At 35.5% G+C, this 24,014-nt stretch overlaps 3 protein-coding genes across 6 annotated transcripts; 1 reads left to right on the forward strand and 2 right to left on the reverse strand.

Annotated features, from left to right (window-relative positions):
• On the reverse strand, nucleotides 1,408-6,520 carry LOC109726715 (dnaJ homolog subfamily B member 6-like). 2 transcript variants are annotated; one of them, XM_020256507.1, is made up of 6 exons: nucleotides 6,233-6,520; nucleotides 5,068-5,161; nucleotides 3,935-4,014; nucleotides 3,732-3,788; nucleotides 3,273-3,539; nucleotides 1,408-1,776 (listed from the first exon to the last, which is right to left on the reverse strand). In XM_020256507.1, exons 1-6 carry the CDS (start codon nucleotides 6,335-6,337, stop codon nucleotides 1,675-1,677), a joined length of 705 nt encoding a protein of 234 aa, XP_020112096.1. In that variant the 5' UTR covers nucleotides 6,338-6,520; the 3' UTR covers nucleotides 1,408-1,674. The 2 variants fall into 2 exon arrangements, with proteins under 2 accessions (XP_020112096.1, XP_020112087.1); XM_020256498.1 differs by lacking the exon at nucleotides 6,233-6,520 and adding an exon at nucleotides 5,709-5,993.
• On the forward strand, nucleotides 10,441-13,900 carry LOC109724381. 3 transcript variants are annotated; one of them, XM_020253203.1, is made up of 4 exons: nucleotides 10,457-10,518; nucleotides 11,682-11,851; nucleotides 12,515-13,066; nucleotides 13,552-13,900. In XM_020253203.1, exons 3-4 carry the CDS (start codon nucleotides 12,622-12,624, stop codon nucleotides 13,584-13,586), a joined length of 480 nt encoding a protein of 159 aa, XP_020108792.1. In that variant the 5' UTR covers nucleotides 10,457-10,518; nucleotides 11,682-11,851; nucleotides 12,515-12,621; the 3' UTR covers nucleotides 13,587-13,900. The 3 variants fall into 3 exon arrangements, with proteins under 3 accessions (XP_020108785.1, XP_020108792.1, XP_020108799.1); XM_020253196.1 differs by lacking the exon at nucleotides 11,682-11,851 and having other exon boundaries at nucleotides 10,441-10,518; XM_020253210.1 differs by lacking the exons at nucleotides 10,457-10,518; nucleotides 11,682-11,851 and adding an exon at nucleotides 12,276-12,364.
• Nucleotides 13,904-15,964, reverse strand: LOC109724380 (putative pectinesterase 63). Its single transcript, XM_020253183.1, has 4 exons — nucleotides 15,397-15,964; nucleotides 15,083-15,289; nucleotides 14,407-14,642; nucleotides 13,904-14,222 (listed from the first exon to the last, which is right to left on the reverse strand). The coding sequence occupies exons 1-4, from the start codon at nucleotides 15,880-15,882 to the stop codon at nucleotides 14,054-14,056; spliced, it is 1,098 nt and encodes a 365-aa protein (XP_020108772.1). The 5' UTR covers nucleotides 15,883-15,964; the 3' UTR covers nucleotides 13,904-14,053.

Here is a 24,014-nt window from a genome sequence, read left to right on the forward strand (position 1 = left end):
TGGGTGGCTTTGGTTGTTCCACCAAAGCATTAAAGTAATTTACTCAGAGTTGTTAGTGGTCCATGAAAGAAATGGGAACACCCAGGGAAGTGTGAATCAGAAACACATCATCTTTTCATTGTTTCTGGGAAGCTCCCACTTTGCATGATCAAAAATAGAATTATTAGTGGATTTCACTATCACAATGTAATTATCTCACGAAAATTACCTTGTCGATTGTTTAGTATTTATTTGACCTAACTTTACAAAAATGTGAGTTTAGTACCATCTAGTTCCGTAAATATGCCCAAATCAAATTTAATTTATAAAGAGTGTTTGATGAATAGAATGTCTGAAGCTTTTGCGCTGACGAAAAGTTAAAAACAATTTTTTGTCCAAACTTTTTGAGGTAGCTTACCAAAAATGACTTTACTCTATATGGAAAAAGAGAAAGAAACGCATCCTTATCTACGCATAATTAGAATTAGAATTATATCAAAAAAGAGAATGTTCCTTGTCCGGTACGGCTATCCAACTTATATATATCTCATATCTACATAACAAACACTCTCAGAGGATCTGGAATAATCTTTTTTATTGTTTTCTTTGTTAATGAGCTTTCGGTTTTAAAAAATCAGAGGAACTTAGACACTCTCAGAGGATCTAGAATAATCTTTTTTTTTTATAAACTTTAAATATCATCCCTGTAGTTTCGCACTTTCTCATTTTAGTAAACTATAGTTTAAAGTGTATTAAGTTAGTGTTCTATGATTCTATTTTTATCTTTTCGCCAGCTCTTTCATTAATATTTCGTTAAATTATATATAAAAATTTCAGATACCCTAGCTAGATTTATTGAATATTCATTTTAGTATTCTTTAGTTTTAACTTTGTTACTAATTTAACAAAAAAATTAGTGAAATCAATAATAAAAAAATAAAAATGAATCGGACACTAAATTGATACACTTTAAATTATAAAATACTAAAATGAAAAAGTATGGAACTATAAGGGTGGTATTTAAAATTTTTGTGTCCACGTATATATATGAACTCATCCACTTCTAGATAATTCTATTTTAATACTAATTTAATTCACATTTGAAAACATGGACAACCTAATCCAATTAACCAAGCTATAAAATTTTTTTTTGAAATAAAATATTTATGAGATAATCTTAAGCGTCGAGAGACGTGTTGATCTTACCTTTATACCTTATCAAGCAACTTCAATTAAATAAAAAAATGTTCTTCTCTACTTCTAGCGAGATCTACGAAGCCTACATTATAAATTTGGTTGAAACGTCACTTAATACTATTTAAAATATCAGAATAAATTACCCCACAATAATACAAACACTAATTCAATTTATAGTTAGTTGAGAACATCTTTCCCACTCCTAATTATAAGATTTATGCGATCAAACAATACCCAAAAAAATATATATATAAATATATTAATGCATCCAAACAAATCCTAAATTAAACGAATATAAGATCACACACTGTTTCATAAGTTAAAACCCATTTCATTAATCTAACAAGTAAACCTGAACTAAAAAGAGAACAACACACTTCACTCTCTGCTCCCCCCTGCAATGTCGACGCGGTGGCGAATGGTGAATTAACAAGAGATTAAAGGATCGATTAATATCTAAGCCGAGGAGATTTCGGCGTCGAGGGATGAGACGTCGTGCTACATCGACGACACCTTCTGCTTCCGCCCGTTCCTTCTCTTACTGCTACCGCCACCGTTACCTCCACCTCCGCCTCTCGACGGTTTCCCCGAATCGTTTATCTGCAAAAAGAAATAAACATGAACAAATCACGGCGATTAACAACAGTAATGGAAATTTCAAAGGTAACAAAGACAAAAGGATTACAGTTTAATTTACTAATCATTTAATCCATCAAATTAATGCACAAGAGGTGGCCTTTTGGGGCATCTAGAAGGTACACAAGTGTGGTGGAGAGATCTACCAATAACCATGAGAAAAATGTGGCCCCAGAAATAAAGTTCTCTAATCTTCAAATGTAAGCTTTTTAACTAATCGCGACGCGAAATTAATTACATACCTACCAAGAAACAGCATGGAAAAATAAAATAAAATGAAATTTTAAGGCTCGCGATATAATAATTGTACCATCATAAGCCAGCTTTCCACCTGCTAGTACTACTAACAAAGTTGTAATCAATTCACTAATCACGTACTATCCGGTACGATCCAACCACAAAAGTGGCTTTTAATGTGGATTTAATCTCTTGCGAAGGGAAACATTGTTAAGTCAACATAAGCGGTGCATGATCCAGCTTGATTACTGCGGCCGACATGGCGGTTTAAGAGCGATTGACTCATTTAAGCAAAATTAAAGAAACAAAATATGCGACTAATTACGAAGTCAAAACTGCAGTCCAGAACAACAGAAATGGCTCTGATCCTAAGGGCGCGCTTGTTACACCAAAAGTGGAGAAGAATAAAGTAATTTTCGACCATAAATATTCACATTTATTGTTTAATTGATCACGACTTTACCTTCAGCCAAAACTCAAGCTTTTCAAAAATAAAAATGCAAAAAAAATAAATATTAAGAACAAGAAAATTTTGGTTTTATGCAATTCATTTCATATCAAATAAACAGTAAAACTGAAGAAACTCCAGTTCCTTTGTTATAAAAACAAATAATAATTTTCATTTGGATCTTAGTTTGCTTGAAAATCAACTTTAATTTAAAAACTTCACCATCTGCGAAACAAACAAAAGAATTAGGTTGCTGTTGGGAATAACATTTTGGGTACTATTTGGGATATTTATTAGATAAGACAAGCTAAACAGCTACAAGAGGGATCTCACTGGGCCAGTTAAAATTTTTCCTTATCTCTATCCTAACTTTTATTTTAGGAGTCCGGCTACTATACTATTAATAGCACAAAGCACTTGGTACTACCAAGTTTTCCGCCGTTAGATCTATCCTTTTAATCATTTTCATCCGTTAGATCATACTATTCAACCAACCACTCACTCAATTCTAGAGGGCCCATATCATCCTAACCGCACATCTCTTAATCCAATGGCCAAAATCTTAATAGCACCAATAACTTAGTGCTATTAATAGTATATTAGCCTAGTTCTTCATTTTAGTCCTCCACAAAAAAAAACCTTCCTATTATTAAACCCATAATAATATTTATTATGGAACACAACTTTATTTTATTTTAGATTATAAATAAAAAGCATACGCTGAAGCACTTAGATTATGTAGGTAAAACAAATCGGGCTCGAATCCGTGACTCACCCCGAAGCAGAACGCGTTGGAACTCGGGTTGAACCCGTCGGTCCTCGCCTTCCCCGAGCTCATTGCCGAGCTATCCCTCTTGTTACCGCTGCTCCCGCCGTTACTACTACTCGACGTCGGGCCCGGGGGGGACATCGACGACGACGAGGCGCGATCGTGGCCGTTAGAACCGTGGGTTCCGCTGCGGCCGAATCCGGAGCCCAGGTCGCTCTGGAACATCTCCACGAACAGCTGCTGCAGCTCCTCGAACGTCTCGTTGCCGCTCTCCTGCGCATCGAACGGCCCACAAAGCACCCCACCGCGTCAGAATCCAACGGTCGACGTTTACTCAATCATCTTACCCGCTGAACTTTTAAATTTTGATATATCACAGATCAAATTTAAAAGTTTGAGGACCAACACAAACCATACTAAATATTCAGGGACCGATAATGCAATTTACCCAACAAATTTGCTTACACTGGGTTTTGTTTGGCTCATCATCTGGGCCATTTCTCCCAGAAACTCCTCCATCCCCTGTAACCAAAAAATTAAAAAAGCAAAGAAAAAACACACTATTACCAATCAAATCAAAACGAAAACCAATTAAAATAAAAATTAAATTAAAATAAAAATAAAATCACGCGGTAACGGATCCCCGTGACCGTTAAAGTAACACTAACGTTGTCATCGTCGTCGTCGTTGTCGTCGCTGTCGTAGGCCCCAACATCGTACAGGAATCTCTTACTGGAGTCGGAGAGAACTGTTCCAATCGAATGCACAACCTCCCATAAAATCTCTTCCTTTTATTTATTTATTTATTATTATTATTAATTAAAAGATTTTAAATATTATTTTTGTGGTTTCGTATTTTCTCACTTTAGTACCATGCGGTTTAAAGAATATCAATTTACTACCAAATGATTTTATTTTTATCTTTTTATTATCAATTCTGCTAATTTTTTTTTGTTGAATCAGTGACAAAATTAAAATTAAAAAATACTAAAGTAAATATTCGATAAATCTAGATGGAATATCTAAAATTTTTGATGTATAATTTAACGAAATAAAAATAAAACTACAGAACACTAACTTGATACACTTTACACCATAGAATAGTAAAAAAGTGCAAAACCACAGGAATGATATTTCGAGTTTGTCTAAAAAAAAAAAAAATTTTTTTTTGAGACATTGATAGCATGCTACCCGCTTCGTTTTATTTTATTTGGAAAAAAATTTAGCTGAAAATATGAATCAATTAGGACTCGAACTTGAGACCTCGAGTACCAACCATCAAGTCCTCTGCCACTTGCGCTAGGAACGAACGGTAAAAGCAGGAGAATTTTAGTTTGATGTAACGTGGGGCTTAAAAATTGGCAAGTTGTGCATTAATTTAATAATTAATGATTAATGATAGCAACATATTAGCTAAATTATATTTGTGGTCTACGAATAACGAGTACGATAATATTTTAATTTTTTAAATTAAATTCTAAAATCTAGTTTAGGCGACTATATAAATATCAACGTATCATCAACATAAAATTAATAATACATTTTAATCATTATTGTATCATTTCTTATAATATTATTAAATTATTTGCACATGAGTGATCTATATTAATATATACCCAACTACATTAAATTGTGAAAATTAATTTATAATAATTTAAAATTTTTGAATCGAAATTTATAATAAATTAAAATTTGAAGAGCGAGGAGACCAAAAGTATAATTTAGCCAAGCGTAACATAATAAATATTTTGTCCTGAAAAATAAATAAGAAGAGATGGAGGAGGCGGAGCGAAAAACAAACCGGAGTAGGCTCCCTGTATTTGCTGGAACTTCTCCTTCGCTTCCTCCACGCGTTTCGCGTTTCCCGAGGCCGAGAATTTATCCGGGTGCCATCTCTACCGTCCAAAATTTAAAAAAACAAAAACAAAATTAAGCGATTTTTTTAATTAGAATATAATTATTCGAGTAAAAACTTACATTGTAGTTTGTATGAAAACTACAAAAAAAAAAAAAAAAAAAACAAAGAATTAGTCCCTGTATTATTGTAGTATTGCAACTCGCTCCTAAATGAAAAAAAAAGTCCATTTTTTGTCGTATAGTAGTTCGTTTCAAGCATGTTGCATATCAATTTATAACAAAAAATGGAATTTTTTAATGGTTAGAGACTGAAAGTGTAATAAATGTGCAATGTTTGGATTAAAAACGCTCCATACATTTGAAAAGAGGAGCAAATTAATTATTTTTGATTAGTTTATACAGAGCTACTCTAAAACGAAATCAAATAAAAATTACCGAAAAAATATCGATTTCAAATCCAAAATTTCCCCAACAAAAACAAAAAGAAGGCGAAAAATCGAGCCCTTGAGAGAATCCACTGCTCCAAATCTCATTATTGAACCCAAAAAAAAGAAAGAAACTAGGGTTCCTCTCTCTACAACGTACCATGGCGAGCTTCTTATACGCGATCCTGAGATCTGCGTCGGAGCACTCCTTCTTCAACCCCAGCACGTCGTAGAGATCGCCGCTCTTCTTTCCTCCCGCCGCCATTGGAGCACCTCGAGGTCACCTCACCATTAAAATCAAAGAGCTGCGGCTACATCTCCCACACGGAAACCCTAGCGGTTTCGAAAGAGAGAGAGAGAAGCGGGGGAGGGGGAAGGGGGTCGAGAAAAACCCAATGCCTCCCCCAGGAACTCTCCAGAAACAGTCCCCTGTTTTTTTTCAAATATAATATATATATATATATNAGGAGCAAATTAATTATTTTTGATTAGTTTATACAGAGCTACTCTAAAACGAAATCAAATAAAAATTACCGCAAAAATATCGATTTCAAATCCAAAATTTCCCCAACAAAAACAAAAAGAAGGCGAAAAATCGAGCCCTCGAGAGAATCCACTGCTCCAAATCTCATTATTGAACCCAAAAAAAAGAAAGAAACTAGGGTTCCTCTCTCTACAACGTACCATGGCGAGCTTCTTATACGCGATCCTGAGATCGGCGTCGGAGCACTCCTTCTTCAACCCCAGCACGTCGTAGAGATCGCCGCTCTTCTTTCCTCCCGCCGCCATTGGAGCACCTCGAGGTCACCTCACCATTAAAATCAAAGAGCTGCGGCTACATCTCCCACACGGAAACCCTAGCGGTTTCGTAAGAGAGAGAGAGAGAGAAGCGAGGGAGGGGGAAGGGGGGTCGAGAAAAACCCAATGCCTCCCCCCAGGAACTCTCCAGAAACAGTCACCTGTTTTTTTTCAAATATATATATATATATATATATATATATATATATATATATATATATATATATTTCTTTTATTTTTTTTTGAGGGGTTTTGATTCGCTGCATGTAATCATCATTTTATAAAAAGTTGTGAGAGGCTGTTACTGAGGCGGGAGGTATGCTTATCCGCGGGTTTACGCTAATAATGGTATTCTCACCGCCTATTCTAATTCTAAAAGCACTTTTATGCGGTTTTAGGGCGGATCCGGGGCGGGGCGGGACCCGTCTATCGCTCCATTTATTACCTGACACTCTAATATTTTCACATCGGATGAAAATAAAAATATTATTAAGTATATAAGAGAATTTTATCATAATAATAATAACTGAATTATTTTGAAGCGATGGTTTTGGATTCAACGAATTATTATTACTAGTGAGTTAGGTCATTACATTTGATGTTAGTTCACCAATCAAAAATATAAGGTGAGTCTTATTTGAGCCAAAGTCGGTAATAATACACTAAAGTATTAGAGTCGGTTTACCAGTCGGAAGTGTGAGATGAGTCTTGACTGAAATAGTTAGGATCGGGTCTTGCACATTACCTATTGATCTTAGATTGTGTTTAGGACAGTCTATTCTACATCAGGCCACCCTATCCTAATAATAATAACTGAATCTAAACATTTTGGGTCAACAGTTTTGGGCCCAACAAATTATTATTGTTAATGGACCGGATCGTTACATATTATCAGGTTAATCTTTCGACCCAATAAGTTACTATTGCTAGTGTGCTGGGTCGTTGTATACTATCATATTAATCCTCACTTATCACTCTATTCAGAATGAATCGGAACAAAAGTAAATTTTTGAATGATCGAAATAAAAAAAAAAATTCTACTCATTTACTTAGCAGATCAGAATGGATTTGAAATGGATTATATTTTTTACTTTTTCAGTTTTTACTTACCGCCACATTCGGAGTGAATCAAGATGGGAGCTCAACTAGCTCGGATCCATTTGCATCCCTAGTAAGAAGCCAATGAGTACAATTATTCAAAATTTTATACAAATTCAAATTCGAACGATTTTAATTAATACTAAATATATATAATTTCAATTATGGACAAAATTGGCCAATTCATGTTCAGTCATAGTTTCTATGCTATCGAAAGTATAGAGAATCTGATGCTTCCGACTTTTTGGCTTTTAGATCAGCCCCTTTTATCATTTCTAATCTTTAGATTAATACTATTGCTCTGTGGAGCTCACTTAACCCTAGAGATACTACTCAATCCTGAGGGACCGCAATTATTCCAATCGTGCAATTCTTAATCCAAAAGTAAAAAAATCGAAAGTATCAAATTCTCTATATTTTCGATAGTATAGTAGCTTTACATTATATATAATATCTATTTTTTCATATATATTAATAAATAACTAAATATTTTTATATTAAATATTCATGTTTGATTTTTCGGTTTGGGACGCGAATTTTTAGTTTTTTATTCTAATGCGGTTTCGTACCTTACAAAGACTGCTCCGAGACTGATCCGTTGACATCCCTAATTTAGATTTGGATTCGAATGAATTCAGCTAAATTTGAGTTCAGCTAAATTGCAAAAGTCTACCCTTCTACTTTATCTTGTGCTTTAATTAATTTTTTTTTATGTAGAATTACATTAATTATAATTCTATAATAATTTGACACTGTTTTGGTTAGATTGAAAAATTTTAGATAGTTGTTGAGTTTGAATGTAAAGTTTTGTAAAAATAAGATAGCCAAAAATGTTCTTTATGTCAAATAGAATATAGTATCAGCTAAATGGGGGGAAAAAAAATAAACTATCAACTTTGATGGTAAGATTTTGATTTTTCTTGAAACTACAAAGTCAAAATTTCTTTAAAAAACTTATTTAATCTACATGTCTTTAATCAAAGATTTCCAAACATATAAAAATGCATTTTGAATTTTCTACAGGGAAGAGAGATCTAAAATTCAGAAATTTCTTTTAAATATTTATTTTTTCACATTCTCTTTATGACTTTTAAAAATTTATATTTTATCCCATCAAAATTTCAAATTAATATACTTAACCCCTTTCTGCTAGAGTTTTTTTTTATTGTTTCATCTATTTCATATAATTTATAACAAAATTTTCTTTTAAAACAGTAAAAATATTATATATATATATAGGCTGAAATACTATTGATAACAAAATATTTTTTTTGCTATCAAGTTTTTAACCCTTTGATGAAAAACTGTAGAATTAGAATGATATTAGCTCCTTAAAATTGAGTGATCTCCTAAAATTGAATGGTTCCCACTGAATTATAATATTTAATTCAATGGTTAGAAATGATGAAAAAATTAATCCGAAAATTAAAAACTTGATAGCAAAAAAGACTATTAATAATATTCTAGCCCAACTCTCTCTCTATATATATATTTATATTTCTAAAGCAAGTATAAGAATAATCTGATTATTTGGTTCTTTCAATTAACGGCATAATTTTTAAAAAATATTTTTAAAATTTTAAGTGAATAAAATATAAATTTTTAAAAGTCAGTGGAGATTTACAATTTTTTTAATATTTTAGCCATTATTATTTATAAGTTTTAAGATTTAGGGCGCCGTAACTGGACCATTCTAAATAAGCTCGAGTTAAGTCGCGGTCCAAGTCAAGCAAATTCGCACCCAGGTAAATAAAACGGCGGAGCACGTTTCCGACCCGGTCTCGAACCCAAGCCCAGCCCGACCCAAAACGCGACGCGGTGATCTCACAGCGCGTGACCACACTTGAAAATCAAGTCTCCGCGGCAGGATCGAACGGACGGCCGAGATCCCCCCGAGGAGGAGATTTTTTTTTTTGTATCGCGCCGCTGCCCACAAGCTTCCCCCGCGCCCCCTCCGCACCCCCTCGGGCCGCGTCGCGCTTAGAGAGAGAGAGAGAGAGAGAGAGAGAGAGCGCACGAAAGGAGAAGGGGCTCGAAGTTGGGGGTATTTACGAGATTGCCCCTATCAATAGGTGCACGCGACGTAAAAAGGACGAGCCGGGGGAGGTGGGGCCCATCGTGGGGTGGTGGGGCCCGCCCGGGGTACCAAGTGGACACCGCAAGTTGGTGCTGGGTTCGTGGCAAGGCTTTCCTTATCAGGTAAAGGGCCCTGTTGTTGGTGGCCGAAGTACTGGTGGTGATGATTACGAAATAAACGATATTACCAAGTTTTTTTTTTTCTTTTTTTTTTTTTTTTTTTTTTTTTTTGTTGTTGTTGTTGTGTGTGTGTGTGAATCATATTGACGACGCGACAGATACGTAGAAATAGGGGTGTAATGTTTGTCGTGTCGGACCAACACAGCCTACATTTACCCGGACCGAAATTCGCTGCGAAGAGGCTCGGCTTCAAATTCGGATCGGATAATGTCGCCCATCACAGATCAAGTGGGCCGGGCCGTACTGGCCCCAAGGCTTATATCTTCGCTCGGCACGACTCAGGTTCGTTTCGAATCGTGCCATGCTTAGCAACGAGCCTATGATGAGGATCAGGCCGAATCGGGCCGATACTAAGTGTTACGGTATTTGTACAGTCTCTCGGGACGTAACAGCCCGCAGTCTATTTGGTGCTGAGAATTAAGATTTAAATTTTTTCTAAATCGACTCACCAGCTAATAATTATTATTGTAATATTATTATATAATTTTTAAATTTATACCGCTTCCTTAGGAGAGGATGTAAACGTGGCAGCCTACGAGGTTGCCACGTGTACAATTGACCTGGCCCACCTTCCCCTTCTTCGGTTCCTCCCATCGTTTTACTTCGTTCCGTAATTGCCCTCGTAGATCTCGGCAATCCGAAGCTAGAACGCTTTCGGATCCGGACAGAGAACAGGAAATAAAACTAAGGGTATTTTAGTAATTTTCCACATAACTTTTAAATCCGCCACCTTCTCCTCCTCATCTTCTTTCTCCTCCTTTTTGTCCCTCTCCGTTTTTCTCTCTCTCTTACAATGGCAGCTTCTCCTCTTGAATAAGGTAACAAACCCTATCTATGGATTTATATACATATTATTATTTGTCTCTTTTCTTTTTTTTTCCTTTTTATTTGTTTGGTTTCAATTCAGTCCCTTAATAAAAAACAATGTTGAATCAGACTCCTTTTATCTACTTTTCTCTGAAATTTTTTTTTTTTTACTCCAACTTATTGAGGAAATAGATTTTGTTTTTAAGGTTTCCTTTCTATATTCATTTTGGACATTGTCACATTACATCTTGGTAGATTGGAAATTTTTTATTTTTGCATTTTTCTAGGACTTATTATTATTTTTCCTATCTATTCAATTGAATTAGTATGATAGTACAACCCAATTTTGATGTTTATATAAATGAATGTGGAAAATATTAATAGAAATCTCAATTAATTATTCATATCTGCGAATTTTATATGACATATTATACTCTTTGTAATATTATCCCACCAAAGATCTAAACTATAATAGATCATTGAAATCAAATGCACCTGAAGGAAAATTATTCAGATGCACATTTGTTATAAATGTATTGACAATTAGATATTGAAATTAAGTACCAGTAAATGGTATTATGTAATTTGGGTTTCCCTTTTCCCTGATTTATGGGCTTGTTGTAGGCTTAATTAGCTTTGTCACCAATGTCATGTAAAAGTTTTTGTTTAGTGTCCTTCTTGAGGGGCACAAAGCCCCATCTAAGTTAGTTTACAATTGCTACATAGAAGATTAATTTAATAGGAATATAAGGAAACCATCTAGAACTAATTTTAAACACCCCTACTCACGTACATGATATGAATCAGAAAAACCGCCATGTCGCTCGGCTAGAACAACAGGTAACTGATGAGAACTTAATCCATCAAACATCAGTTGTGGCGAGTTCAGGGGCTCGTAGAAGAGCAATCTGATAGGAAACAACCTAGAAATATTTTTAACACTAATCACGTTGTTTCATTTCTCTTAGCATTTCTTACTATTCAAGCGCTGCTCGAGAAGTGTCTGATAAAATCTCTGAGCAGAAACTGTTTAATTAAAACTTAACCTGGAATGTGATATGATTAACATAATCTGTATATTCTGGTTGCTTGCATGTGATGCTCTGTTTAATAAGAAGGATGCGCAACAAAAATTCCTCTGCATTAGACTGATAAACTGGTACATGCCATACAGATCTCGCTGCCGACCTCACATGACGCGCCAGAATTCGTAGAACTGCAGGAGACTTCTCTTAGCCATAGTCTCATGTGATAACTCCGAATAAATTATAAGATTCTGATTTTGAGGGCACCGAATCATGTGCCGTCACGTTAGCTCAATTCAGGCTTTCTCAGCAATCTATGGTTGGTCTTAATGATCTAGCTGTTTAAGGAATTCATTATTCTATAGATTGATTTGTTAATAGGTCATGCAATTACTTGAGTGGCTCGAAAGCTAAGGAGATTATGGTTTCTACAGATTGATTTGTTATGTATAATATTAGATTACACATGACTATTTTTGTAGTTTGGGAGTGCTTCTCATGCACGCTGTGGATGAGCTCTAAAGCAATTTTCAATTTTGCGGAGCTTTAAAGCATCGAAGTAACTATCATATGGAAAGCATTCCCAAACAAGTTGTTAGTCTCAAAAGCAATATCTTTTAGGGTTTTTGCGCCTTCTTTTTTTTGTGAAAAGGAGAATTTGGCAATTTTCTCTTTTTATGGTTGCAGTATAAATTGATAGATGATCAATAACACCATTTTTATGACATCTTTTTCTCTTCCAGTTGTACTATGAGTGGCTGCGATCTTATTGTATGTTATCTAGTTCTCTGTAGTGTGTCATGGCGAAATTTGATTTCAGATACGTTAAAAGGTTCACAAACTTATTCAGTTTACCATGAATTATATATCAATTTACTTTCTTTTTCTAGACCTTGGCCTTATACTTGCAGATATCTCTTGGCTTTGGCCAACTTCTCCTTACAGCGTCTCTAACATATGTTTTCTTTCTTATCATCATCAGCATGAACAAAGTAGAATGCTTAGGGACGTGAAGACCTAAATGATCACGACGAGTCGGAACCAAAACCCTAAGTTCGGTGATCATCACTAGTAAGCCACCTCCAAACCATGGGAGACGAGGGAGGGAAAGTAACAGGGATCCGCCAAATAGTAAGACTCAGAGAGCTTCTCCAAAAGTGGCAATCTGTCACTCTCGGCCCAAAGGAAGAGCAACAACCTAGTAATAAGCCTTCGGGAATCCCTCCTTCTATCGACAAGCGGTTGAAGGGCGTCAGTGTTGGGTGCGACTCAGATGAGGAGAACTGCCAAAGTCCGGAGCCGCCTCCAGATGTTCCCAAGGGGTATTGCCCCGTGTATGTGGGGCCAGAGCAGCGGAGGTTTGTTATACCGACGAGTTATTTAGGTCTTCCGGTGTTTAAGCTGCTTCTGGAGAAGGCCGAGGAGGAGTTTGGGTTTGATCACAAGGGCGCGCTCACGCTGCCGTGCGAGATCGAGACATTCAAGTACATACTCCAGTGCATGGAGAGGCACAAGCAGGGCCTTATTGATGATGGTATTGTCCTTAATTTCTTTGCTTTCTTTTTGTTCTCTCTTACACAGAAATTAAGATATGAGACATTTTATACAAGTTAAGAGTCTAAAACTAAGAGATAAAAATTGCTAATGAGACCGACTATTCCTAGCGTAACTAACAAAAATCTTAATGGTTAGCATCCGAAGACCCAAGTTTAAAGTCTAATAACTTCACATTTTCAACTAAGTTCATTTTTAAAAAAAATGAATGAATCGAATAGCATACTATCTTTATTTAGAAAAGTAATGTTAATGAGATGCTCTGTAGTGTGGCAAAAGAGAAGATCTCCAATGTCATAATTGAAGTAGGAGGTAGATTTTCCTGTAGGAATTTGGAGATAAAATTTGGCAAGCATTTATATAATTCGGTTGCTTCCGAAAAATAAAAAAATTTCATTTTTGGTTCTAAGCATTCCTTATCTAATTTTTTTTTTCCCCCTATACTTCTCTCTTATCCTGTTGTAGAAGGGAATTCCACAGAGGTGGAGGAATCATCATAAATGAGCACATCTCAAGATTTGCTGCTCCCTATCGCCACCAATCGGTACACAAAACATCGTCTTTAGGAATTCTTTTCTTCCTCCTGAGGATAGTTGGTGTTCTATCAGCTCAACGAAACTGTTGTATCAATATGCTCCAACAGTGTTTAAATGAGTGTTTTAGGGCTATTAACATTTTCTTTGCTTAACTATATAATTGCAGGGAATCTGCTAGAATCTATATAACCCAACATTCCCTGCCTTTGTAATGATGTAACCTTGCGAATCGATATCCCTAATTGATTTTCTTTGGCATCTGATGCTTGATTTAGACATTGTAACTCTTTTTAACTTTCTTTTGTTGTTCATTTCATGCTTACCAATTTCAGCAGTTGGCCAACTTGTGTAAATTTCTGTGGATCTACATGAAAGATTGAAAGCCAACGATTATTCCTAGAAAGATATTATATAATTTGCTCATTTTATTCCTAGAAAGCTCTTAATCTTGGTGGAGGAAGAAGCCATGTTGCACCATTGATGAAATCCTTGCTCAAGAAGGGCCTCGCTTGACTATCGTTCAGTATCTTTCCATAGCTCACGCGGTTTTTAGTCGCGGAACCTGGTCCCGTGCATTTGTACTCCCCATAATACACAGTCCTATAATAAAATATAAAATGAGAAAAACTCAGTAAACCACCAACTACTCCGACTAGTTATTCGATGCCCTCATCAAAATGCATCTGGTGCCCAAGGGATAGTGTTATGAGATGAATCATGATTATTGTCTATAGTGCGCGTTCTACTATTTGTCTTTTGCTCAAGTGTGGGAAGTGATAGATACCTCTGTCGCTCGGGTAAACCCTTGTCGCTCCAGCCGAGGGGGTCGACGAGACTGCCCATGTACGTGTAGGCGAAGACGACGCGAGAGCGCGGCTTCCATGCACGGCTCAGAAACGCATCTCCTGTGCCGGAGATCCTGCAGGACACGAAGGAGAAGCCGCTCTTGTCGGAGATATTCTCCCTTGCTTGGGCTGTGATAGCCGTGGCGCCATCCGCAACAGAATGTAGCTCACAGTTCTGCGCCATCTTATTACTAATTAGTGCCCTTCAATCTTTTAGACTTCTTCCGATTCCAGAGTAAAATTACGAACTTAGGTTAAGTTCTGATTTAAGTCTTTGATCTGATTTAAGTCTTTGATCGTCATTAAGCAAAGGAAACTGCTGATTTTATTAACAGCAGGGATGCTAAATTTAAGTAGTTCTCAATTAAACTAACTGAAAGAACTTAAAAGTAATTAAAAATTAAGTAGGCGCAACAATAAAACATAATAAATGGTCTACAGTTGCTGCCAAATATTTTTGGTAAAAATGTACGAGAGGGCTAATAATCCCTCACCTTTACCTTTTTGTATTAGCACCATCTTAAATCTTGGCTTTTTCTCTTTGTTAATTTGAATTACTCACAACGCAAAATGCAAAATAGTTGAGAGAGAGAGAGAGAGAGGGTGGGGGCATACCCGATACAGGGATCTCCCATTGCCGAAGACAAAATCAACCGTCCCTCTAATGAAGCAGTTTTTGAAGTAATGCCTACCTCTATCGTCACAAAGCGTGTCTTGATACCCGTAGAATTTGCAGTTGTAGAACGCTGCTTTGTCCCCCGATATTCGCATCGCAACCGCTTGAGCTCCCGCTTGGCCATCAGCAGGCTTTGGAGCTGTATTCTACTAATGCCACAATTACTTAACATATCATCTCTATTATTTTCTAGCAACGTAAACAGTAGTAATGCAAGAATCTCAAACTCTTCCTCTCTTTGAGGTTTCGGTACCTCAAAGATGATATTGCATGCAACAAAGTAGTGAGACTCGACCGCCACGGTGGCGCTGAGGAACGTGCCAAACTGCGCCGCCGTCCCGTCGAACGAAATCCTTGGCATGGCGTGCCGGTCCCCGTAGAACGTGACGAATGGCTTCGAATGGTCGACCGTCACCTTCTCCCGGTACAATCCGGGCCCAATATGGATAACAGTACGCCTCGAGACGCCCGCTGGGATGCTGTTAACGGCGTCTGCGACCGTCGCAAAGTCCCCCGACCCGTCCTTCCGCACCGTTATCACTTTCGTGCGGTTCTCCGCAAGGAGAAGAATCCGCTCAATGGCTAGTGCAGTCATACTTCGTCGTGGCAGGAATTGCCGGACATTCTCGTAGCGGACGGTGTGGCGGGCTGTAGAGACAGCCGGAAGGAGGAGGAATAGAGAGACAAAGGCTGCAATGACCCCTACCTGGAATTTAGAGGTCGTGTGGTTTCTGGCCATCGTTTGATCATGACGATTAGCAAACTTTGGATTGAAGGAGAGATGATGTGAGGATTAAGAAAATGGCGGTCCTGTCGTATTCCCTTCCGGACGGTGGTTACGAGCATATTAAGATTGCTATAAATGCTGGGAAAGGCAGTTAACTTTATTAATTAGACGCAAATTTAGCGTCTGTGGGTGGGGTTTCACTTGAGTTTGGCCCATTTACTCACTAATCTCAAATGCTAATCAATAATAGAACAAAATATAAGATAGATTACAAAAGTAAAAGATTTTACTATTGGCATGAATGAAGGTGGGGGTCAGCAAAAGAATTTAGGAGCTCTAACAGACATTGATCAGAATACAAGAGAAATTTTAGTAGTCAATATGCCGAAGTAGGCAATCAAAATCGGTGTGGACGAAGAAAATCTGGCGGTAGAGGTAGTTTAAGCTTAGCGCTAAAGAATTGAAGGTAGGTATGCAAAGAAGCCAAAGAAGGAGAAAAATAGTACGCGATGGACTCAACAAAGAGACAATAGTGCGTATACATAAAACTCCTCAAAACACCTACGAAAACGATACAAAGTTTTGGTCTCAGCATCATCTGGAGCTGAAAGGAGCTGTAGCTGCGGATCAGCTAGTGGGAACTAACAAGCTGAAGGAAGGCACACCTAAGAAGTATATCGATTCTTCTTTATTAAAGCAAAAGAAACTTCTCACACAAGTTCATATTATTCCAATTAATAATGTGGATTGAACCAAAGAAACAGATGGGTGTCTCTGGTAAGGTCAAGGACAAGGGATCAAATGCAAAATTCAATTCTATTATTGGGAATAGTAATAAAATGGCTAAGGGAAAGATTATTTGGTGGAGAAGGAGAATGACAGGGGAGCTAGGAGAAGAGTAACAACAAGTGAAAAAACCTGTAAGCGATAAAAGTCCTTAGTATCTTAGAGGTAAGAAGGTGTAGTGAGAAAAAAGTACAATGGGGGTATGGAAATTTTAATTTGATAATTTTCAGGAGAGCAAAACAACTAATCCTGAAATGGGGCAGTTGGCAAGAGGCAATGGAAAATTGATATATGAGACTGGTTAAATGCAGAGCGTAGCGGAGGAGGTATACAAATGGAGAGATTCTAGGAGGTATATAAATGGTATGGAAGAGGTTCAAACAGATAGAAAAAAATAGGAAGTTAGAGAGAGAAATAAAATGGACAAAACAGAATAAAGTGAAGAATCGAGGAAAGAAACTGAGAAACTTAAGAAGGGAGAAGAGCAGTAACTTCATTGGCTTTAACATAATTTGGCTATAAACTATAATAAAAAATTGCAACAAAAGAATATTGATAGAGAATATGGAAAAAAGTTAAGAAGATCTTATATAAATTACCTAATGAATCTTGTTATATTTACTAGTTGGAAGCAACAACCAGCTATAGATAATTATACCATGAAAAATTGCAAAATTAATAGGATACCAAAGAAACTAAAATTGTGACATCAACAAAAAAAAAGGAATGAAAGAAAAGAACGCAAATTACTTTGGGACAAGGACTAATTGGGCAAAAAACAAGATAACTTGAGAAAATGATATTTGAAAAAGAGAAGAACACAGAATGTGTCACACAAAATTTCTGAAGGAAAGGGAGAGGGACTTCGTTTGTATGAAAGGAAAATCAAAGGGGAGGGACTTTGTTAATAAGGATAAACCCTCGAGTCCTCTTGATGCTTTCTATAGTCTGTTTCTAGGCCATGTGCTTCTCCTGGTGCACAAGGCCTGATTGTGCTTCTCTCTCCATTCTCCCAATGTCATTCATGTTATCTCATTTAATACTGCGACGCCCCACTTTCCAGGGGTGTCACTCATTATAGAATTACTCTAGTCCAAGCTCATTTAATCCCATTAATCTCCTGAACCTAGCCACCACTCAAATTATGGATTAAGAGATTTAGCCCCATTATACTATATATATTGGACTGTTCTAAAATGAGCCACCCTCTTTCATGAAGAACCTAAGATCATCAGGATTTCTTGAAGAAAATATCAAATCCCTGTGACCAACCTACGATCATTACAGATCCGCTGCATTCCAAGCATTATTTTCTTGGGTAATAGAAGGAGAAGAAGAGGGACTGCATAACTGGACCAAGAACCAGATCTAGAACCCTAATTAGTCTTCGGATCAACTAACCTCAAGTCTATCCACAAAATTAATAGGTCCAAAAAATAAACACTATATAAAGGTGGAATTACAAAGAATTACACAGATAAACTAGTTTATTCGCACATCATATACGACTATAGTGAAGAAACAACTAAAATAAACACAAATTTGCAACTGATATGAAAGGAAGATAACAGCAATAAGATTCGAGCATATGAACTAAAGTATTCTCAGTGCATCGAAGAACCTGAGATTATCAGCATGCCATGAATAAATGATTATAACTCTGTAAAGAGCCTAAGAACTTCCTAGATCCGCGGCAGGGAAACAACAATAAACATGCAATCGGATCAACAACCACATTAGGAACCCTAATTAGGGTACGAATCAACTTACCACGAGTCGATCCACACGATCGGTGAACTCCTCAAGGAAGAAGGCCTCGATCGCCCTCCACCATCGGCGTGGCTGCGAGGATTTCTCGGACGAAACCATAAATCACGAGCTAGGGTTTGACGTTGCATCTTCATCAAGGGATTTGGGGAGGATGAGAAGAGAGTGGAGCCGAGGAGGATGAGATCGGTGACGCTCCGAGCTAGGGTTTGGTGAGGCATCTAATCTACGAGGAATGGATTTGGGGAGGAGGAGAAAGGGGAGAGGAGACGAAGGGTTCGATGAGGAGAGCTCCGATTCGAAATAGAAAGATGGCGGGAATTGAAATTCGTCCGGGCCGAGGTATTTATAGACGCTGTTCGTGGGTTGAGAAGCGCTACGTTTGAATTTGGTTTTCTCACGAATAACACGTGCGTCGCACGTGCAACGTTCTTTGTATGCACGGGTGGCAAACCGAGCTGTTCGCGAGCTGGCTCGTGTTCGGTTCGAAATTAGCTCGAGATCAAATCGCTCATTTAGTAAACGAGTTGAGTACGAGTTGGGATTAATTTGCTCATGTTCGACTCGATAACAACTCGAATACATATATTTTATATTTATATATATAAATAAATAATTATATATGTATATAATATAAATTTTTATTATTTGATTTTTAGTCCAACATAAATATAAAATCAAATTCAATTATAAAATGGTTTATTTATATGTAAAATTTCAACCATTACATTAAAATATAACGGATAAGATCTTATAAATTTATTTTCTGTATATATATTTTTTAATATTTTTAAATTTTTATTCATAAGCCAGCTCGTATTCGACTTGATACTTTTACGAGCTGACCCTAGCTCGCTTGTGTTTGGTTCATTAACACCCCTAATTATATGGTATATTTACCTTCCCACATTAATTATGAAACTTGTAATATTGTTATTTTTTTTTCTATTGAAATTAGATCAATGGCTAAGTGGTTTCTGGGTTTTTTACCGCACAACTTATTTCTTTTTGTTTAAAAAATAAGTCATGTAACATTTTTTGTAATTTAAAAAGATAGAAAAGTATAAAATTTATGTGAACTAAAGATTATTTTGATTTGACTGTCTAATTTTTCAGAATTTTGATTTTATCAACCAATCTTTCAATTTATTTGCTTTGAGTCAATCAACGGCAGTTTAACTTTAAAATTTGAATGTGTCGATTATCTTTACATATTTAATTTTTGTACTTCATGTAATTTTCGTAATTATAAATTTATTAAAATAAGCAATTAGCTTAATTTTTTTAAATTAAAGTGATGCTTACTGATTTAAATTAAATAAATTAAAATATTAGATAGTAAAATTAAAATTTTGAAAAATTAGATAGTCGATTCAAAATGGTTCATAGTTCAGAAAAATTTTGTACATTTTTACCATTGAAAATTGATTTAAAGATTGGACCAAGTTGGGCTATTTCATACATAATTTTTAAGACTAAGCCCAGTCCCAATAGACTTGACCAAGTTGGGTCGCGCTGAACAAATTCGGGCCGGAAACGGGCCCAATTTATTGGTTCGGATCGGACGGCTAAGGTTGATTTTGAGCAGGCCCAGCTACAAAGAGGTCTCCTACACCTAAACTCTTCTATTAGGATTCTATCTCTATAGTCAATAGTTATATATACTGCTACTCTTTCTTAATTTTAATGAAATTAATCAACGATAATATTTCTTAAATGATGGGTTAACTAGTAAAAAAAGTAAAACACCACAAATGCCCTGCTATTATTTTCTATAATTAAATATGAACAAGGCTAAGGCTACTATACAATAAATAGCATCAAGTCATTGGTGTTATTAGGTTTTCGACTATTAGATAAAGAAATGTGCTGTTAGGATTGTAATGATTCTCTTCGATTGGGTAAGTTTAACGGTAAAAAACTTAGTAGCACCAAATGCTTGTTGCTATTTTTTTCTTTTTTTTGAGAGATAGCACGCTACCGACTTCGTTTATTTCATTTAAAAATAAATTTAACTGGAAATGTGAATAAACTAGAATTCGAACTTGGGTCTTGGATACCAACCACCAAACTCTTTGACACTTGCTCTGGGGACGGTCGGTTTGTTGCTATTGACAGTATAGTAGTCGGATTCTAAATATTATTCCTCGCAAACTTTAAATTATTAAAATATAAAATTCGACTATCAAAGTTACATAAGTACATAACTAGCTAGTGTACAAACAAACGGTGCGAACGGACGGAGAGAGAAATAAAAGAGTGAAAAACCAGCCACATGGCTAGGGACAAAAAGAATACCATCCCTTAATTCTAACTAATAAAATAAAATAAAAAATAATTTTTTTTTTTTTTTTATATAAATCTCTCACACTTGGGCCCCTACCACATGCCCCTGGTGCCTCTCCTGAACCCACCCACGTTAGTTACGATATGCATGCACGAACGCAATCATCTCTCTCTCTCTCTCTCTAGAGGTGATCTCTCTTTCATATCAACTTAATAATGGACAAAAAGGATGAGATAAAAGGGATTTGGTGCCCCCTCCCCACGAGGGGGTCCTCCTTTTTTGTGGTTTAAGTAAAGCATAATAGCTTACATGGTAAGCAGAAGCATCATGAAACATGTCATGTGCTTCTCATACATAAGACCCACAGACACAATCAAACCATGTGCTCTCTCTCTCTCTCTCTCTCTATCTATCTCACTGTGTCTTCCAAATCTACAGCTTGCACATCTTGCTTTATCCTGTTATTATTTGTTTGTTTCGTTCAAGGACTCGAGCCCACTCAGATCAATCCAAAAGTTTACGGTCCTGTTTATTTCGTATGAGAATTTTCTAGTATAATTATTGATAACCTGATTGATTTTCACTTCTTCAGAAATATTTCTATTCATAATTTGATATCTATTTATATCTATATATTATTTTCATATACAATTTGTCACGCGACAATTCCTCCTTCACTCTCATTCCCACTTCTTAATGCTTCATCTTTCCATCCCCTACCTCCGCCCGATGCTTCGTTTTCATATTCGCCCAAACTTCTAATTAATATATTAATATGATCCATTCTCATCTAAACAAATCACTTTTACAAAAAAAATAGCAAAATAAGAATATTTTCATACTCTTTTTTCTCACTTTTTTGTTTTCCTTTTTTCTTGACCGTGACCTAGGAGAAGCTCGACGCCGACAATAGCGGTGGGGGCAATATGGAGAACAGGATTCGCCTCTCCGATTTCGGCAGCGCTATCAAGGTGCGTATGGAGTAATAACTCTATTACTGTTTTTTTCATTATTATTATTATTATGTGTAATTTATTTACTGAAATTGTAAATTTTGCTACATTTGTACATATTTGTTTCATATTTTATATTTGTATTTATTGGCGTCTTATGGTAAGTGAAAAAATTTTAAAATTTTTATTTTGTCAGTCTTATGTTTTCCATAGTATCAGGCCGTCCGTCGCAATGTGTCGGTAACTTCACTAGCGATAACATATTTCACTTATGTACCTAGCTAGTTAATTATTACGATATGAGAAGTATTATGTTAGGACATAAAGAAATCGCAGAATATATAAAAACAAATTCTCAGTTCCGATGAGAGAGGTGGGATTAAGATTAAAAAATTATAATTAATTAATTAAAACGTTGTAGTTTACCTCAGGGATTGCGTAATACATAGTTCTTAATTTTTTTAAAAGGTTAATTAAATTAATAAGGACATGTATAGTTCATGCATCCATTTCACCCTATATTTATTCACATGTGTAATTAATTAACCAAGTGCTATGCACGTCTCAATACAAAAGCAAACTACACAACAATTAAACGCCCTAAATTGGCCCTAATCACTACATACAATGAATGTAATTAGCTACAAAATTTCCTCCAAATCATGTGATTAATAAACTTAATTAATGCGTAGCGAATATATGAACTCTTGTACATAAGCGTAGTTCCTGGGGAGGCCACATGCTTCTAATCATCTAATAGTGTCGTTTAGTTGCTGGTAGAGGGATTGTATTCAAATATTCTTAATTATTACTCTTTTTATTATTCTACATGGAAAATGATAGGATCTAATTCTTAATTAACACGTCTCTATTGTGTATGTTTCTCATGTGGTATGGTGTTGGAGACAATGACGTATCTGAGCAAAGGAAAAATGTTGCGTCTACTCGGTGTATAATTATATTTTTATACATTACAAAATTTAATATCATGAATATAATCTACAGGATCTAAAGAGCCAATATATAGTGAAAAATCATTAGTTTATACAATATGTCACCTAGGCATTAAGTAGTCATTAAAATAATAAAATCAACAGTATATGCAATAATATAAATTTTGATATATAACTATATAAGGCTCTTAAATGTTTCCACATATATATATATATATATATATATANAAAGCATAAGAGCCCAATTATATATATATATATATATATATATATATATATATATATATATATATATATATATATATATATATGGTGTGGTGTACGGGATACAGATAATACACTCGGTGTAGAAAATAGTTTCTCGTGAACCATCGGGGCCTAATCGCGGCCCCCTCATCACCGTTAATAGCACATGGGCAGTCAACGTACGGAGGGTGATGGTTCAACAAATAAAGCGCACCGCGCTTCTCCAAAAAATTACGCACTTTTTATAATTAAAATTTTAGAAAAAGATTAATTTCACTTCAATTCAAAACCAATTTTTCATTTTCGTTTTGAATCTTTAATTTTATATGATCATTTTTTGAAAAATTGAATTATTATGTTTAGTTTTATCATCAAAAATCATGTTATTAAATCAAAGAATATGACTCATATGCCATTTAGCCTTAGCAAATTACGTGCTTTTGTCGGATTTATACGAAACAACTGATTTCTTCAAAAGCTCGCATCTGAACTCTATAATACTATTTTATATAAAGTGAAATAGTAATTTATCTCAAAGTTTAAGTTTTAAGAGAATGACACTACCTACTCGAGCTAAGTTGTAAAAAATATGCGAAGTACTTACTAATTTAAAGAGGTGAATCATCATAGGAGGATGCAAATAGGATCCGAGAACAATGAGTTACTACTTTAAGCTTCAGGGTTTTGCAAGTGATGAGTGGGTACATTTTATATGTCTGGTATGGGAATAAATCAGAGAAAACAAAATTTATCCCCACTATACCACCAAATGTCGTCGGAATGATTATTCTGGTCAAACTGGATTATTCTAGACAATTCTAGAATAATCTGAGAATAACTACTCCACTTTTTTAGTGGTATAAGGCTATTCTCATACTTATATCTAACTAATTAAAAAATAAAAAGATATAATCCTGCTTATATTTAGCTAAATAAAATAAAAATAAAAATAAAAATAAATAATAATAATAATTTTTTAATTTTTGATTTTTTTAAAAAAATAATAACAGTAATAGTAGTATTTATTATTGTTACTGTTATTAGTAACAGAAGTACTATATACTATTATTATAAATAAAACAGCATGTATTATAACATATAACTAGATTTTCACCCGTACGATGCACGACTAATATAATAATATAGAATAAT

This window comes from Ananas comosus, linkage group 2 (genome assembly GCF_001540865.1).
Source record: "Ananas comosus cultivar F153 linkage group 2, ASM154086v1, whole genome shotgun sequence".
NCBI classification, from domain to species: domain Eukaryota; kingdom Viridiplantae; phylum Streptophyta; class Magnoliopsida; order Poales; family Bromeliaceae; genus Ananas; species Ananas comosus.

Bases quoted from the DNA above. Each gene is read 5' to 3' on its own strand.
- LOC109726715 (XM_020256507.1), bottom strand. From the start codon at position 6,337: ATGGCGGCGGGAGGAAAGAAGAGCGGCGATCTCTACGACGTGCTGGGG. The intron at 4,015-5,067 runs GTTTGTTTTTCG...CGATTGGAACAG, and splicing joins AATACAGGGAGCCTACTCCG to TTCTCTCCGACTCCAGTAAG. The intron at 1,777-3,272 runs GTGAGTCACGGA...TTCTTTTTGCAG, and splicing joins CCAACGCGTTCTGCTTCGGG to ATAAACGATTCGGGGAAACC.
- LOC109724381 (XM_020253196.1), top strand. From the start codon at position 12,622: ATGGGAGACGAGGGAGGGAAAGTAACAGGGATCCGCCAAATAGTAAGA. The intron at 13,067-13,551 runs GTATTGTCCTTA...ATCCTGTTGTAG, and splicing joins GCAGGGCCTTATTGATGATG to AAGGGAATTCCACAGAGGTG.
- LOC109724380 (XM_020253183.1), bottom strand. From the start codon at position 15,882: ATGGCCAGAAACCACACGACCTCTAAATTCCAGGTAGGGGTCATTGCA. The intron at 15,290-15,396 runs GTACCGAAACCT...TGGCATTAGTAG, and splicing joins CATGCAATATCATCTTTGAG to AATACAGCTCCAAAGCCTGC. The intron at 14,223-14,406 runs GTATCTATCACT...ATTTTATTATAG, and splicing joins GGTTTACCCGAGCGACAGAG to GACTGTGTATTATGGGGAGT.